The following is an 18,255-nucleotide window of genomic DNA, read 5'->3' on the forward strand; positions in this document are numbered from 1 at the left end:
AATATAAAACACTAAGCAGGCATGACAACATGCGCCTAGTCCCAACTACTCCAGAAGTTAAGGTAGAAGAATTGCTTGAACCCAGGAGGTGGAAGTTGCAGTGAGCCGAGATTGAGCCACTGCACTGCAGCCTGGGCAACAGAGCGAAACTTAGTCTTAAAAAAAAAAAAAAAATTAGCCAGGTGTGGTGGCACGTGCCTATAACCCCAGCTACTCCAAAGACTGAGACAAGAAAACTGCTTAAACCTGGAAGGCAGAGGTTACAGTAAGCCGAGACGGCACCACTGCACTCCAGCCTGGGTGACAGAGCGAGACTCTGTCTCAAGAAAAAAATAATAATAGTAATAAATAAAAAATAAAAGTGTCAATCAAATAACTTTCTTCCCATTATAAACATTTTCAAACACACAGAAAAATGTATAAAGCAACTTTTACAAATTCAGACAAGAACTGGCAACATGTTCTTTTGCATTTTCTCAGTAGTATCAATCTTGTTTGACAATGGATATAATTTTATAAAGAGATTAAATAATTCAGAAGCCTTCTTTATGAATAAGACAGGTAATCACACTGGGGTAACACAATTAGGGGAAACAAGTTATTTTTCTGATCCTCAGTTTCCTCATCTGAAGGCAGTCTGAAAAGAGGTAGAAAATACATTTCAACACTTTGGGAGGCCGAGGCAGGTGGATCACGAGGTCAAGAGATCGAGACCATCCTGGTCAACATGGTGAAACCCCGTCTCTGCTAAAAATACAAAAAATTAGCTGGGCATGGTGGTGCGTGCCTGTAATCCCAGCTACTAAGGAGGCTGAGGCAGGAGAATTGCCTGAACCCAGGAGGCGGAGATTGCAGTGGGCCGAGATGGCGCCATTGCACTCCAGCCTGGGTAACAAGAGCGAAACTCTGTCTCAAAAAAAAAAAAAAAAGAAAATACATTTCAAGCATGTAGCCTCTCCAAGACATTACTCTAAGGAAGAATATTTAGTTAGACTTGCTTTTTAAAACCCAGTCCTGGCTGGGCGCGGGGGCTCACGCCTATAATCCCAGCACTTTGGGAGGCCGAGGCGGGTGGATCACGAGGTCGAGATCGAGATCATCCTGATCAACAAGGTGAAACCCTGTCTCTACTAAAAATACAAAAATTGGCTGGGCATGGTGATGCATGCCTGTAATCCCAGCTACTCAGGAGGCTGAGGCAGGAGAATTGCTTGAACCCAGAAGGCAGAGGTTGCGGTGAGCCGAGATCCTGCCATTGCACTCCAGTCTGGGTAACAACAGCAAAACTCCATTTAAAAAAAAAACAAAAACAAAACAAAAAAAACCCAGTCCTATTATCTTACCCATATAAAGCATTTGCTACAGTGTATGACTTATAATAATAAGCATTCAATAAATGTTAGTTAGTATTATTAGCTATCAGTAGTTACATTTCAAAAGGGTAACTGAATCTGGCAAAGTTAAAGCCTTAGCATTTCTTCTTTTGATTTACAAGACTTGTTTTCTTTTTTTAATCTAATATATTGAACACTGGCTGGGTGTGGGGACTCATGCCTGTAATCCCGGCACTCTGGGAGGCTGAGCTGGGAAGATCGCCTGAGGTCAAGAGTTCGAGGCCAGCCTGGCCAACATGGTGAAAACCCGTCTCTACTAAAAATACAAAAAGTAGCCAGGCATGGTGGTGGGCACCTGTAGTCCCAGGTACTTAGAAGGCTGAGGCAGGAGAATCACTTGAACCCAGGAGGCAGATGTTGCAGTGACCTCAGAGTGTGCCACTACACTCCAGCCTAGGAAAATGAGCAAGACTCCATCTCAAAACAAATACATAAATAATAATATACTGAGGATAACCGTTAAATTGAGATTAGAAAGAAATGTGAGCACTGGCATAATCTCTTAAATTGTTACGCAGCTTTCTAAGGGACTTTTAACTTTAATATATATAATACTTACTGAAATTTACCCTCTTTCCTATGACAGGTTGGAAAAATTCAAGGAGACTGCAGGCATGAGGAACTTTGTGAAAGCCAATGAATGTAGAGGTCTTCTTCTTTCCTAAATTATTCCAAAATGCCTCAGTTACAGCCTCATTTCATCCTACTCTTCCTTGGAACACAGTATTTGCATTTATACTTGATAGTTTTATATATATAAAATCACAGCAAAGTATAAACCATATCTGGCATCCGGGAGCAGGGATATCTCTAATATAGGTTTAGGAAGGCTGTGTGGCACGTGGGATGAGCATATATTTAATATTGGACAGATCTGCACATGAATTAGTACTCCACTATTTACTTACCGTATGACCCTCAGCAAGTTACTTCTCTGAACCTCAGTTTATCTGAATGTAAATGGGAATGATAATAGCTACCTTATAGAGTTGAGAAAATCCCACAAAAATCTATGTAAAATGCCTGGTACATAGGCATTCAATAAATGATAGCTATTATTATTGCCAAATTTTCATTCTCTTCTATAGCTGTGAATAAATCATATTCCATACATACGAGTTTACAAACTGTAAAGATATAAAGGTATATCTCTTTCAAATTAAAATTTGAAGTAACAAATATACTCCATGCATAAGCAAAACTACACAGATAAGACCTTCCCCGCTGATTTTCAGAACTGGTTTTTGTCTTTTTTTTTTTTTTTTTGAGACAGAGTCTCACTCTACTGCCCAGGCTGGAGTGCACTGGCACGATCTTGTCTCACTGCAACCTCTGCTGCCTGAGTTCACACAATTATCCTGCCTCAGCCTCCGAAGTAGCTGAGATTACAGGTGCCTGCTACTGTGTCTGACTAATTTTTTTGTATTTTTAGTAGAGATGGGGTTTCACCATCTTGGCCAGGCTGGTCTTGGACTTCTGACCTTGTGATCCACCCACCTCGGCCTCCCAAAGTGCTGGAATTACAGGCATGAGCCACCGTGCCCAGCCTCAGAATTGGTTTTTGAAAACCGAAGTACTAAATTGGCTGTGATTTCCCATTACAAAGGTCAAAAGCAGAAATCAGTTTTTCTATAACAATAATGATCCTTCCACTGTCAAATGAAGATGTAAGGTATTTCATCCTGGCAAACCTATAAATGGATATAAGTTACAGGAGTTATTTCTGACGTAAGAATGACTTCTCAGCTGAACGTGGTGACTCATGCCTATATCCCACTGCTTTGGTAGGCCAAGGTTGGAAGATTACATGAGGCCAGGGGTTTAAGGCCAACCTGGGCAACAGAACATTTTTACCTCTACAAAAATAAAGATATTAGCCAAGCTGTAGTCCCAGCTACTCAGGAGGCTGAATCAGGAGGATCACAGGAGCCCAGGAGTTTTGTGCCAGTGCACTCCAGCCTGGGCAACAAAACAAGACCTTGTTTCTTAAAAAACAAACAAACAAAAAGACTTCTCAGAGTAAAAAAAAAAAAAAAAAAAACAACAAAAAAAAGAAAGAAAGAAAGGTTTGTCCCATTAGAAATGAAAAATGTTGAAATTAGCCAGCTGTGGTGGCACACGCTTGTGGTCCTAGCCACACAGGAGGCTGAGGTGAGAGGCTCACTTGAGCCCAGGAGGTTGAGGCTGCAGTGAGCTGTGTTTCCACCACTGCACTCCAGCATAGGTAACAGAGTGAGACCCTGTCAAGAAAAAAAAAGAAAGAAAAATGTTCATTCTAAATTACACAGTAAGAGGCAAGATAGGTAAAAATAAATGAATTCCTATTCCTGGAATCAGGCCTTCTCAGTTATTTCTAAGAAAATAATTAAATGGCCACTGTAGCACTTGAAAATCCAATGCCAATTAACAGCACATAATTTTTATTTCCTCTGTTTTTTTTTTTTTGTTACCATGAAAAGCCATGGTCCGAAGCAGTCGATCAGCCACCTCCTGTGGGAATACTCCAGGTTCCTGCAGACACAATGTTCCATCTTGTCTGGCTGAACAGAACTTCTCAAGGTGAGTAGTCAAGAAATTCAAGCAGATATCGAGTAAGGAATAGGGAGATGCTTCCTCCTTGGAACCCAGGAAAAAATTAAAAAAAAAAAAAAAAGCCAACAAATTAGTTTCCAGAAAAGCAAAGAATAAAACACTCATTTACTCATTCCACAAGTAGTTCCCTAGTGTCTCTCATATGTTAGACACTGTGTAAGGGAGTGGAATACAATCTGTAATCTATGTTCTCAAGAAACAGTAGAAGAGAAACACTGAAACAAACATTTACATCCAGTCCTTTTAGTACTAAAATAGAGGACACATTGGGTATTACACAGCAGGGAGTTCTATCATTCAGGGATGTGAGAGTTAGACCTCAGGAACTTAGGAAGCTCGAAACCAACTAAAGCATCACAAATATCAGTGATGTGTCAGACATGAGTACAAAGCTGAGAAAACTATTTTTTAAAAATAGGGTAGGGCCAAGGTGGGAGGATCGCTTGAGGCCAGGAGTTCGAGACCAGCCTAGCCAACATGGCGAAACCCCGTCCCTACTAAAAATATAAAAATTAGCTGGGCATGGTGGTGCATACCTGTAGTTCCAGCTACTCAGGAGGCTGAGGCAGGAGAATCACTTGACCCCAAGAGGCAGAGGTTGCAGTAAGTCGAGAATGCACCACTGCACTCCAGCCTGGGTGATAGAGTGACGCTCTGTCTCAAACAAACAAACAAACAAACAAACAAACAAGACAAGCTTATCCTAAGATTCATACGGAAACCCAACACCTAGAATAGCCAAAACATCTTGGAAAAGAAAAACAAAGTTGAAATACCTTGATTACTATAGTAATCAAAACTACAGAACTAGCATAAGGACAGACACATAGATCAATGAACTAGAATTCAGAGTTCAGAAATAAACTCCATATTAGTGGTCAACTGATATTGACAAGAATGCCAGGATAATTCAATGGGCTAAAGAACAGGCTTTTCAACAAATGATGCTGGGACCAATGGACATCAACACACAAAAGAATAAAGACAGAGTCCTATCTCACTCCATGTAGAAAAATTACATCAAAATAGATGAAAACCCTAAATATAAGAGCTAAGATTGTTTCTCTTAGAAGAAAACACAGGTGTAAAAAGTTCTGGCTTTAGATTAGTAAAGTTTCTTAATAAGAAACCAATGTACATACAATTAGAGAAAAAAATCTATATTATACTTTATTAAAATTAAAAACTTTTGTGCTTCAAAGATCACCAAAAAGAAAGTGAGAAGGGCACAGTGGCTCACATCTGTAATGACAGAACTTTGAGAGGCTGAGACAGGAATATTGCTTGAGCCCAGGAGTTTGAGACCAGCCAGAGGAATATGGTGAAACCCTGTTTCTACAAAAAACACAAAAATTACCCGGGCGTGATGGTGCATGCCTGTAACCCCGGCAACTTGGGAGGCTGAGGCAGGAGAATTGCTTGAACACAGGAGGCAGAGGTTGTAGTGAGCCAAAATGGTGTGACTGTACTCCAGCCTGGGTAACAAGAGCGAAACTCCATCTCAAAAATAAATAAATACAAAATAAAAGTAGGCAAAGGTAGGCCAGGTGCAGTGGCTCACACCTGTAATCCCAACACTTTGGGAGGCCAAGATGGGATGATCACCTGAGGTCAGGAGTTGGAGACCAGCCTGACCAACATGGTGAAACCCCATCTCTACTAAAAATACAAAAATTAGCTGGGCGTGGTTGCAGGTGTCTGTAGTCCCCACTAGTTGGGAGGATGAGGCAGGAGAATTGCTTGAACCCAGGAGGCAGAGGTTGCAGTTAGCCAAGATGGCCCACTGTACTCCAGCCTAGGTGACAGAGCCAGACTTGGTCTCAAAAAAAAAAAAAAATAGGCAAAGGGGGCTGGGTGCAGTGGGTCACAGCTGTAATTCTAGCACTTTGGGAGGCCGAGATGGGTGGATCACCTAAGGTCAGGAGTCCAAGACCAGCCTGGCCAACATGGTGAAACTCAGTCTCTACTAAAAATACACACTTAACTGGGTGTGGTGGTGCACTCCTGCAATCCCAGATACTCAGGAGGCTGAGGCAGAAGTATCACTTGAACACAGGAGGCGGAAGCTGCAGTGAGCTGAGATCACACCAATGCATTCCAGCCTGAGCAACACAGCGAGACTGTTCTACCGTCCCCCAAAAAAGTGGTCTGAATTGTTTTTACTCACAACACTACTGACACCAAATTTCTGGGCTTTTTCCATGCCAACAACCAGTTCTGACACCAACTGGGTAACCTACTATTCATTTCTGACACTACCCAGAATTAGCATAGCACTACAGGTTAAGGCCACTGCCTCCACTGCAGGTGCCAGTCACAAGTCCCAGGTTTCCACCTGTACTTCTGACCAATGTGCTATTAACGGGGGGATCCCAAAATCCCCCTAAGGAGGGCCTCATGTTTGATTATCTGCTAATATGACTCAGGAAGGCACTTCACTTACCATTAACTTCCAGGGAGGGGAGAGGGACTGAAAGTTGTTAATATCCAGTGGCCAATGATTCAATCAATCATGCATATGTAATGAGACCTCCATAAAACCCCCCAAAAATGGGGTTTGGAAGGCAACCAGGTTGCTGTACACATAGAAGTGATGTGGGGAGGGGTGTGCTAGAGAAGGCATTGCCCTACGTATCTCTTCCATCTGGCTGTTCACTTGCATCCTTTAAAATATCCTTTATAATAAAGTAAGTACACTTTTAGTGGGTTATTTGAGCCCCCTAGCAAAGTATCAAACCCAGGGAAGGAGGTCTGGGAACCTTCAATTTGTAGCCAAGACTAACAGCTGTTGTGGTTCATCCAGAGACCTACTACCTGGTTGGCATCTTAAGTGGGAGGCAGTCTTGTGGAAGTGAGCCCCTCACCTGTGGGGTCTATGCGAACGCAGGTTACTGTCAGAACTGAGGACAATTTTAGAGCATCTAACTGATGTCTGCTGAGAATAGCAGAATTGCTCCGTTCAGGAAAAAAAAACCCACACCATCTAGTCACAGAAGTGTTCTGTGTTTAGAGTACAGTATGAGAAAACAGCTTGTTTTCTCCTACTATATGGTTTGGTATCAAAAGTATTGAGAGTAGCATGAATATAAAGGAGTATAAAGAAGGAAAAAATGTTTTTCCAATCACATGCCTCGGTCCTTCTGGCAACCAGCCCAGAAGGAAGCTACCTAGGGGCTTCTAGACACCAGTTGACTCATTAGCATACAAAAATCTCTTTTCACTCCAGCGGTTCCAAGAGTTTTGGGAGCTAATGTGCAAGAAACAGGGTATAAAGACCAAATTTTTTATTTATTTTTATTTCAGGTCCTTTTGGCCAGATAAAGACCAAATTTTTTTGTGTTTTTGAGATGGAGTCTTGCTCTGTCGCTCAGGCTGGAATGCAGTGGTACAATCTCGGCTCACTGCAACCTCCATCTCCCTGCCTTAGCCTCCTGAGTAGCTGGGACGACAGGTGCGTGCCACCACATCTGGCTAACTTTTATATTTTTAGTAGAGACAGGGTTTCACCATGTTGGCCAGGCTGGTCTTGGACTCCTGACCTCAAGTGATCTGCCCACCTCAGCCTCCCAAAGTGCTGGGATTACTGGCATGAGCCAACAGACTGGCTATTTATCTATTTTTTACTATATCATAGTAGAAACAACCAAATATATCCATCAAAACTAGTAAATGGGTAGGGCAGGGTAGGGTGGGCATAGTGGCTCACACCTGTAATTGCAGCACTTTGGGAGGACACTTGGGCCCAGAAGTTCAAGACCAGCCTGGGCAACACGGTGAAACCCCTTCTCTATAAAAAAAAAACACAAAAATTAGCTGGGTGTGGCAGACGGTGTCTGTAGTCTTAGTTACTCAGGGGCTGAAGTGGGAGATTGCAGTGAGCCATTACGGCGCCACTGCATTCTGGCCTGGGTGACAGAACAAGACCCTATTTCAAAAACAACAACAAAAAAACAGATGACTGGATAAACAAAATATAGTAGAGCCCCACAATGAAATATTACACAGCAAAATATTACTGAATGCTGACCTGCTATACAACATAACTGAGCCTTGAAAACATGCTAAGTGGAAGAAGCCAGTGACAGAAAGACCACATATTGTATGATCCCATTGGTATCATACAGAATAGGTAAACTACACAGACAGAAAGTAGATTTTTGGTTGCATAGGGTTGGGGAAAGGTGGGTTAGAAGAAAATGGAAAGTGAATGCTAATGAGCACAGGGCTTCTTTTTGGAGTGATGAAAATGTTCTAAAATTGATTGTGGCTATAGCTGCACCACTCTGCATACACTAAAAACCACTAAACTAGGTACACTTTAATAGGTGAAATGCACAGTATGTGAATTATATTTCAATAAAGCTGCTATTAAAAAGTTGCCGGAGCCAGGTACAGTGGCTCACGCCTGTAATCTCAGCACTTTGGGAGGCTGAGGCAGATAGATCACCTGAGGTCAGGAGTTCGAGACCAGCCTGACCAAAATGGTGAAACCCTGTCTTTACTAAAAATACAAAAATTAGCCAGGCATGGTGGGTGGCACATGCCTGTAATCCCAGCTAATCGGGAGGCTGAGGCAGGAGAATCACTTGAACCCGGGAGGGAGAAGTTACAGTGAGCTGAGATCATACCACTGCACTCCAGCCTGGACAACAGAGCAAGACTCTGTCTAAATAAATAAATAAATATGCCAGGCACAGTGGCTCACACCTGTAATCCCAGCACATTGGGAGGCTGAGGCGGGTGGATCACAAGGTCAGGAATTCAAGACCAGGCTGGCCAATATGGTAAAACCCCATCTCTACTAAAAATAATACAAAAATTAGCCAGGCGTGGTGGCAGGGGCCTGTAATCCCCGATACTTAGGAGACTGAGGCAGGAGAATTGCCTGAACCCAAGAGGTGGAGGTTGCAGTGAGCCAAGACTGCACCACTGCTCTACAGCCTGGGTGAGAGAACAAGACTCCATCTCAAATAAATAAATAGTTTACACAAGTGTAAACACAAGACTAGAAATAAATACATCAAAATGTTAATGGTAGTTAGAGGTTACCTTATCCAATCTCCTCATTTCAAAGATCAGGAAATAAGGCTAAAAACTAGTTAATTGCATATCAAAATGTTTCAATTCATGAGTTCATAATAACACAAAATAAAAACCAGTTAGTTATCTTCAAAGCACACCAGAGAAATATCAACCCTGTATTTTGAAAATTGATAAGGCCAGGCATGGTGGCTCACGCCTTTAATCCCAGCACTTTGGGAGGCTGAGGCAGGCAGATCACCCAAGGTCAGGAGCTCCTCAAGACCAGCCTGGCCAACACGGTGAAACCCTGTCTCTAATAAAAACACAAAAATTAGCCAAGTGCGGTGGCGGGTGCCTATAATCCCAGGTACTCCAGAGCAAGGAGGAGGAGCTGAGGCAGGAGAATCGCTTGAACCTGGGAGGCAGAGGTTGCAATGAGCCAAGATCACACACTGCACTCCAGCGTGGGTGACCAAACGAGACTCCATCTTAAAAAAAAAAAAAAAAAAAAAGTCTGGCTTTAGAGCCTGTGTCCTCAGCTACCACAATATACTATCTTGTCAACTTTATGTACCAATTCCAAGTATATTATCTCAGCTGATACTCAAAGCAATTCTGTGACGTGAATAAGGATAGTAATCCCCATTTAAAAATGAAGAACAGGGTAGGGTGCGGTGACTCACGTCTATAATCCCAGGACTTTGGGAGGCGTAGGCAGGCATATCACCTGAGGTTGGGAGTTCGAGACCAGCCTGACCAACAAGGAGAAACCCCATCTCTACTAAAAATGCAAAATTAGCCAGGCATGGTGGCACACGCCTATAATCCCAGCTACTCAGGAGGCTGAGGCAGGAGAATTGCTTGAACCTTGGAGGCAGAGGTTGCGGTAAGCCGATCATGCCACTGCATTCTAGCCTGGGCAACAAGAGTGAAACTCCACCTCAAAAAATAATAATAATAAAATAAAAATTTAATTCACCTGTATGACAAAAAAATAAATAAAAATTTAAAAATTAAAAATAAACTTCAAAGACTCCACGTCACCCAAACCAGTTTGTTTGTTTATTTTTTTGAGACAGGGTCTCACTCTATCACCCAGGCTAGAGTGCAGCAGCACATTCACAACTCACTGCACATGACTTTCTGGGCTCAAGCAATCCCCCCACTTCAGCCTTCCAGGTAACTGGGACTACAGGTGCACACCATCATGCCCAGCTAATTTTTGTATTTTTTTTTTGAGATGGAGTTTCACTCTTGTTACCCAGGCTGGAGTGCAATGGCGTGATCTCGGCTCACCGCAACCTCTGTCTCCTGGGTTCAGGCAATTCTCCTGCCTCAGCCTCCTGAGTAGCTGGGATTACAGGCACTCACCACCATGCCCAGCTAATTTTTTGTATTTTTAGTAGAGACGGGGTTTCACCATGTTGACCAGGATGGTCTCGATATCTTGACCTGGTGATCCACCCGCCTCGGCCTCCCAAAGTGCTGGGATTACAGGCTTGAGCCACCATGCCCGGCCTGTATTATTTTTTAGAGACAAGACCTCACTATGTTGTCCAGGCTGCTCTTGAACTCCTGGGCTCAAGAAATCCACCTGCTTCAGCCTCCCAAAGTGCTACAGTTACAGGCATGAGCCGCAGTGCCTAAACCAGTTTTCATGCTGGAAACATGTACAGGGTATCCCCAGTAAAGATGTGCCAGAGCACTAAAGCGACAAGACGAATGTGGTACATCTTCTTAGAATATAAATGTACTTAAAGATTATTTGGGCTGGGCATGGTAGCCCATGCCTGTAATCCCAGCACTTTGGGTGGATCCTCTGAGGTCAGGAGTTTGAGACCAGACTGGCCAACATGGCAAAACCCTGTCTCTACTAAAAATACAAAAATCCGCCAGGCATGGTGGCACACACCTGTAATCCCAGCTACTCGGGAGGCTAAGGTAGGAGAATTGCTTGAACCCAAGAGAATGAGGTTGCAGTGAGCTGAGATTGTGCCATTGTACTCCAGTCTCAAAAAAAAACAAGATATAGATGAGGAAATAAATTATCTAAAGAGTAAATAACTTAAAATATTTTTATATTGAAGCAAACATATGTAATAGAGGTAAATGTTACATGAATTTTAAGATAAAACACAAGATCACCAAGAAATTCCTGTTTGTAACACTGGTTTCAAGTAATTCCCTCTTCTATCCCCAGCGAGTTTAAGTTTCTTCAGGTGTTAGAAGTAAGAGTTGGAAAAAGAGAGACCTATAGAATAAAGTGTAAACACTTTAGCAAGGTATTTGAAAAGTTTTCCAGGCTGGTTCCAACTTTCCTCTCTAGCCTTTCTCACTGCTCCCTTCTCCCCTGCAAACAAGCTACCTGCCAGATACACTAAACTGAATGTTTAAGCAACCTAGCACTTACTGTTCCTTAAGTACTGTAACAGACATTTTCACACCTCTGAGCTTTTGTTAGCCCTCTTCTGGCAAAAATCTCACTCATCTTTCATTTTTATTTTATTTATTTATTTGTTTTGAGATGGAGGCTTGCTCTGTTGTCCAGGCTGGAGTGCAGTGGTGTGATCTCGGCTCACTGCAACCTCCACCTGCCAGTTCAAGTGATTCTCCTGCCTCAGCCTCCCAATTAGCTGGGATTACAGGTGCATGCATCACACCCGGCTAATTTTTATATTTTCAGCAAAGACAGGGTTTCACCATGTTGGCCAGGCTGGTCTTGAATTCCTGACCAAAGGTGATCTGCTGGCCTCAGCCTCTCAAAGTACTGGGATTACAGGTGTGCCCGGCCTCATCTTTCAAAATTCAGCCAAAGCTCACTAGTTCTGTGATGGCTTTCCTAATTTCTAAGGCAGAATTAATTTTATTCTCAGCATCTGAAAAATTAAATTGTACCATTAACAACAGCTACTGTGTACTGAATGACAACTGTGTGGTACCAGCCACCAACCTATGCACTTCATAAATATTTTCAATCTTCAAAACAACTTTGTTTTGAACAAAAGTAAACTGAGGCTCAGAAAGATTAATTTACATATCAGAGATAAAATAGCCAGCAGATGGCAGAGCAATAATAAAACTCACAACAGCTATCTTTTACAAGTCATTTACTATGTATCAGATGCTGGTACAGAGCTAATTCCATTTCTACATCCTAAGCCAAGCACAATTACATTACACATTTTAAAGATGAGGAAACTAAGGCTTAGGTTAAATATCTTCCCCGTATTTACATGGCCAACATATTGCTAAACCTGGACTTCACACAAGAATGAAGCGAAAGCCTATATTTTTAAGTTATTAACTGCTACACTAATATCATTATTATAATTATAGGGCACTTATATGCTAACATACGCTATGTGCTATATGCTATTTATGCTAAGTGCTATATGCTATTTATGCTAAGCTTTGCATATACAATTTCATTTATTTCTCATAAGAATTCCATAAATTAAATTCCATCAGTATCCCTACTCTACAGATAAGGACATTGAGGCTATTAGAGTTTAATTAATTTGCTCAAGATTACAGAGCTGGCTGGGCACAGTGGCTCACGTCTATAATCCCAGCACTAATTTAGGAGGTCAAGGCGATCACTTGAGGTCAGGAGTTTGAGATCAGCCTGGCCAGCATGGTGAAACCCCATCTCTACTAAAAATACAAAAAAATTAGCCAGGCATGGTGGTGCATGCTATAGTCCCAGCTAGCTGGGAGGCTGAGGCAGGAGAATGGCTTGAACCCAGGAGGCAGAGGCTATAGTGAGCTGGGATCTTGCCATCTGCACTCCAGCCTGGGTGACAGAGCAAGACTCCACCTCAAAGAAAACAAAACGAAACAAAGTTTATAGAGTTAATAAATGGTAGAGTCAGGATTAGACCCCAGGTAATCCAACTCGAGTTATATCTGTGCTTTTACCACTATATACACTGCCCTTTATATCTGATTCCGAAGTTAGTTTTCTTTTACGATTCCATGTTACACCGTGATTATATATGACTGTATCTGTTTACCCCACTCAGCCATAAACTCTTTGAGTAGAAGGAACATATTAACCCTTTCTTTATCCCTAGAACCACATACATTCCCTGATTTTTATCGGTTATGAGAAAAAAAAATGAGTTCCAATTAAGATAGTGGTAAAGGGGGCCAGGTGTGGTGGCTCACGCCTATAATCCCAGCACTTTGGGAGGCCGAGGCAGGTGGATCACGAGGTCAAGAGATCAAGACCATCCTGGTCAACATGGTGAAACCCTGTCTCTACTAAAAATACAAAAAATTAGCTGGGCATGGTGGCGCACACCTGTAGTCCCAGCTACTTGAGAGGCTGAGGCAGGAGAACTGCTTGAACCCAGGAGGCGGAGGTTGCGGTGAGCCAAGATCACACTGCTGCACTGCAGCCTGGGTAACAAGAACGAAACTCCGCCTCAAAAAAAAAAAAAAGAAAAGAAAAGAAAAAAGATAGTGGTAAAGGAACTTTCCCAGTGTCACATACTGTAGGAAGAAATCCAGGTCTGCTAATAATGAAGTCCATACTTTTTCTACTACACAGTATCGTCTCTCAACAGAACAATTATTACTCTGGCTTTGATGTAAATGCCAAGATACAACTTGGGACTAACTAGTCGCTCAGACAAGAGGTGATGATACTCTGGATTAGAGTAGAGACAATGAAAATGGAAAAAATCAGGCCAGGCATGGTGGCTCACCTCTATAATCTCAACACTTTGGGAAGCCAAGGCAGGTGGATCACCTGAGGTCAGAAGTTTGAGACTAGGCTGGCCAACATGGTAAAATCCCGTCTCTACTAAATATACAAAAAAATTTAGCCAAGCATGGTGGCACAAGCCTGTGATTCCAGCTACTCGGGAAGCTAAAGCAGGAGGATCACTTGAACTTGGGAAGTGGAGGTTGCAGTGAGCCGAGATCATGTCACTGTACTCCAGTCTGGGCAACAGAGAGATCCCATCTCAAAAAAAAAAAAAAAAAAAAAAGAAAGAAAACGGAAAATAATCAAAAGTGAAAATTATTTTACAGAAAGAATTAATGAAACATAGTAAGCAACCAAACAAGAAATCAGTGCTTTTTCTTAATACCCGGAATTTAGTACAATGTGTGACACCCTATTAGATAGACAGGCAAGTATTCTTTGAAAAACTGACCAACATTCATACAATGGGTATCATTTACTCCTCACAACTTTCTTGTAAAACTGTTATAATAGACACCATTTTGTATATGAGGATACTGGAACTTAGAAATAATAATGTACCCAAATTCATATATTCAGAATGTGGCAGAAATGGACCTTGAACCAATCTTCAATGCTAAATATCATGCCCTTTGTCTTACCCATAAGGCCTCTCAGATGGAGGGAAAGGATAGAGGGAGGGGAAGTTAAGACCCCCACCTGCCAAAAAAAATCCAAAAATAAATCCAAGATTTAACCCAGATCTGTTAATTATGGTCAGAAGAGATAATGAAGCCCTGTAATTAACTACCTCAAGTACAGTAGGCAGAGTGACAGTCCCTGAGCAATGGCTGAAAATATATTCTATAGCAAACAGGAAAAACAACAATTCCAACTGGAAAAATAAAAGTGGCCCATCTTTATCTTTTTGGTTAATATAGTGCTTTTTGGAACATGATATAAACTTGATAAGATAAACTACTCTGCTAATTTGAACTCATTCTCCTTTTTGTTCTTTTGTTTTTTTGAGATGGAGTCTTGCTCTGTCATCCAGGCTGGAGTGCAGTGGCGCAATCTCGGCTCACTGCAACCTCCACCTCCCGGGTTCAAGTGATTCTCCTGCTTCAGCTTCCTGAGTAGCTGGGATTACAGGCACACAGCACCACCCCCAGCTAATTTTTGTATTTTTCGTAGAGATGGGGTTTCACCATGATGGTTGGGCTGGTTTCAAACTCCTGACCTCAAGTAATCCGCCTGCCTCAGCCTCCCAAAGTGCTGGGATTACAGGCATGAGCCACCGCACCCGGCTGTTCTTTTTGTTCTTGTAATAGGTAAATATCAGGTACTATGCTGGATTTGAGGGATATAGGAAGGGTTAATAATTCTGCTTTGTGTATCTGTGAACTCTATTCTACTTCACCATGTTTCAAGAAATGCAAATAAAGACTGAGTTATTTCGAAATGACTTTTTGGTTGCAGGATTGCGTTCCATGGACTATGACAACACACCAAGACTAGACTACACAGGTCATAACTTAGTTAAGGCTGGGCACTGTGGCTCACACCTGTAATCTCAGTACTTTGGGAGGCCAAGGCAGGTGGATCATGAGGTCAAGAAATCGAAACCATCCTGGCCAACATGGTGAAAGCCTGCTTCTACTAAAAATACAAAAATTAGCTGGGCGTGGTGCCGCGCACCTGTAGTCCCAGCTATTTGGGAGGCTGAGGCAAGAGAATCGCTCAAGCAATTAAGTATTTACTCATTTACACAACACTCAACTAGTAGTTATTCTCAGTCACTTCCCCAAGATTCACTCAGTTATCAGTTATCTGTTTTGTTAGTTTGTTTTGTAAATTTAAAAGCTTCATTCTGTTACTGTATTGCCAGAGCCAAGGCAAAGAAGCATTTCAACATTCTGAGCACCTGTGGACTTCAGAATCTCTGAGTAATGAGTTTTATGTTTGGGTTAATTACAAGAAAAAATATCCTTTGTGGATTATGCTGGTAACAATGTCTTACAGTAAACAATGCATATTCACATCTTGATTTTCATTTGATACTCATGATAACCTTACAAAGTAAAAATATTAAAAATTTCATTTTATAGGTAAGAAAGCTGAGGCACGAAATGACTTGACTTCTCTAGAGATAGTGTAGTTAAGAACATTAGAACTGGATGTAAATTCTAGTAGTATCACACTGGGCAAGTTACCTAGCTTTCTGACACTCAGTTCTGTCCTGTGTAGAGTGGGGTTAATATTAGTACAGTCATGTGTCACTTAACAACAGGAATACATTCTGACAAATGTGTCAATAGGCAATTTTGTCATTGTGTGATCATGGAGTGTACTTACACAAACCTAGGTGGTATGTAGGATGCTAAAATCTGTACAGCATGTTTCTGTACTGAATACTGTAGGCAACTGTAACAAAATGGTAAGTATTTGTATATCTGAATAAATCCAAACATAGAAAAGGGCTGGGAGCAGTGGCTCACACCCTAATCCCAGCGCTTTGAGAGACCACAGCAGGCGGATCACTTAAGATTAGCAGTTTGAGAACAGTCTGGCCAACATGGTAAAATCTCATCTCATCTCCACTAACAATACAAAAATTAGCTGGGTGTCGTAGCTTGTGCATGTAGTCCCAGCTACTGGGGAGGCCGAGGCAGAAGAATCGCTTGAACCCAGGAGGCGGAGGTTGCAGTGAGCCAGCTGAGATTGTGCCACTGCACTCCACCCTGGGTGACAGAGCAAGACTGCAGAAAGAAAGGAAAGAAGAGAGGAAGGGAGGAAGACGAAGAAAAAGAAGAAAGAAAAAGAGAGAGGGAGGAAGGGGGTAGGGGAGAAGGAAAAGGTACAGTGAAAATAGGAATAAAAGATAAAAAATGGGCTGGGCACGGTGGCTCATGCCAGCACTTTGGGAGGCCAAGGTGCGCAGATCACAAGGTCAGGAGATTGAGACCTTCCTGGTGAACACGGTGAAACCCTGTCTCTACTAAAAATACAAAAAATTAACTGAGCATGATGCCAGGCGCCTGTAAGTCCCAGCTACTCAGGAGGCTGAGGCAGAAAAATTGCTTGAACCCAGGAGGTGGAGGTTGCAGTGAGAAGAGGTCGTGCCACCGAACTCCAGCCTGGGAGACAGGGCGAGACTCCGTCTCAAAAAAACAAAACGAAACAACAAAACAAAACAAAAAGATTAAAAAAAAATGGTACACCTGTAGAGGGTACTTAATATCAATGGAGCTTGCAGGACTGGAAGTTACTTGGAATAAATCAATTGAGTCAGTGATAGTAAATCTGAAGGCCTAGGACATTACTGCACACTACTACAGACTTTATAAATATTTTGGCTACACTAAATTTATTTAAAATATTTTTTCTTTTTTGGGGGGTAGAGGCAGAGTCTATCACCCAGGCTACAGTACAGTGACATGATCATAACTCACTGCAGTCTAAATTTCCTGGAATCAACTAATCCTCTCGCCTTAGCCTCTAGAGTAGGTAGGACTATAGCTGTGCACCAAAGCACCCAGCTAATGTTTTTTAGTTTCGGTAAAGACAAGGTCTTGCTATGTTGCCCAGGCTGGTCTTGAACTCCTGAGCAAATTTTTTCTTTCTTAAGTAATGAATTAACATTATCTTACTGTAACTTTTTTAGCAACTTTATGAACTTTATTTTTTCTAAACTTTTTGACTCTGAAAATAACACTTAAAACAGAAACACACTGTACAGCTGTAAAAAAAAATACAAAAAAATCCTCTCTTTTATATCTTTATTTTTTCTATTTTTAATTTTTTTAGAGACAGGGTCTTGCTCTGTCATCCAGGCTGGATTACTATAGCATAATCACAACTCACTATAGCCTCAACTTCCCAGGCTTAAGAGATGCTCCCACCTCAGCCTCCCAAGTAGCTGGGACTATAGGCACATGCCACCATGTCTGACTAATTTTTTATTTTTGTGTAGCGACAGGGTCTTACTATGTTGCTCAGGCTTCAAATTCTGGGCTCAAGTGATCCTCCTGCCTCAGCCTCCAAAGTGCTGGGGTTATAGGTGTGAGTCACCATGCCTGGCCTCCCAACTCATATGAATCAGGCTCAAGATGTCCTACAACTGACAAATTCTATTACAGAACACAAGGGCTTTAACAGTGCTCCTTTTTTGTATCCTTAGTGACTTTTTTCTAAAGGTTGGGCCAGAAATCAGGTGACTACAAAAAAATAGAAACTTTATAATTTTATGATAGAAATAGATATTTTATGGACATTTTTCTAAAATACTATGTAATACTGTGATGAAGAGTGTGGGCTTGGGAGTCAGACTGCCTGGATTAAAATGTCACCTCTACCATTTACAAAGCTATATAACCTTAGGCAAAGTACTTAATCTACCTGAGTATCAGTTTTGTGACTGTAAGATGCTGACAAGAGCAGTACCTATGTCAAAGTATTGTTGCCAGAATTAAATAAATTCTAAATGCAACACACCTGCAACAATAACTGGCATACACTACCTGCTCAATAAATGTTATTACCACAGAATATCAGCTG

At 41.8% G+C, this 18,255-nt stretch overlaps 1 protein-coding gene across 8 annotated transcripts in view; it reads right to left on the minus strand.

The window, feature by feature from the left end:
• Window positions 1-18,255, minus strand: part of ZYG11B (zyg-11 family member B, cell cycle regulator) — a 125,715-nt gene that overhangs the window by 76,876 nt on the left and 30,584 nt on the right. For 7 of the 8 annotated variants that reach the window (XR_013520065.1, XM_078331770.1, XM_078331771.1 and 4 more), the window contains one exon: window positions 3,845-4,010. Coding sequence is in view for 4 of the 8 variants with exons in the window: in XM_009001217.5 (XP_008999465.1) it covers window positions 3,845-4,010 (166 nt within the window). In the remaining 4 variants the exon portion in view is untranslated. Of the gene's footprint in view, window positions 1-1,953; window positions 2,056-3,844; window positions 4,011-18,255 lie in introns of those variants that run through there. The other variant, XM_035251468.3, reaches the window with a different exon arrangement.

Source organism: Callithrix jacchus, chromosome 7 (genome assembly GCF_049354715.1).
Source record: "Callithrix jacchus isolate 240 chromosome 7, calJac240_pri, whole genome shotgun sequence".
Classification (NCBI taxonomy): Eukaryota; Metazoa; Chordata; class Mammalia; order Primates; family Cebidae; genus Callithrix; species Callithrix jacchus.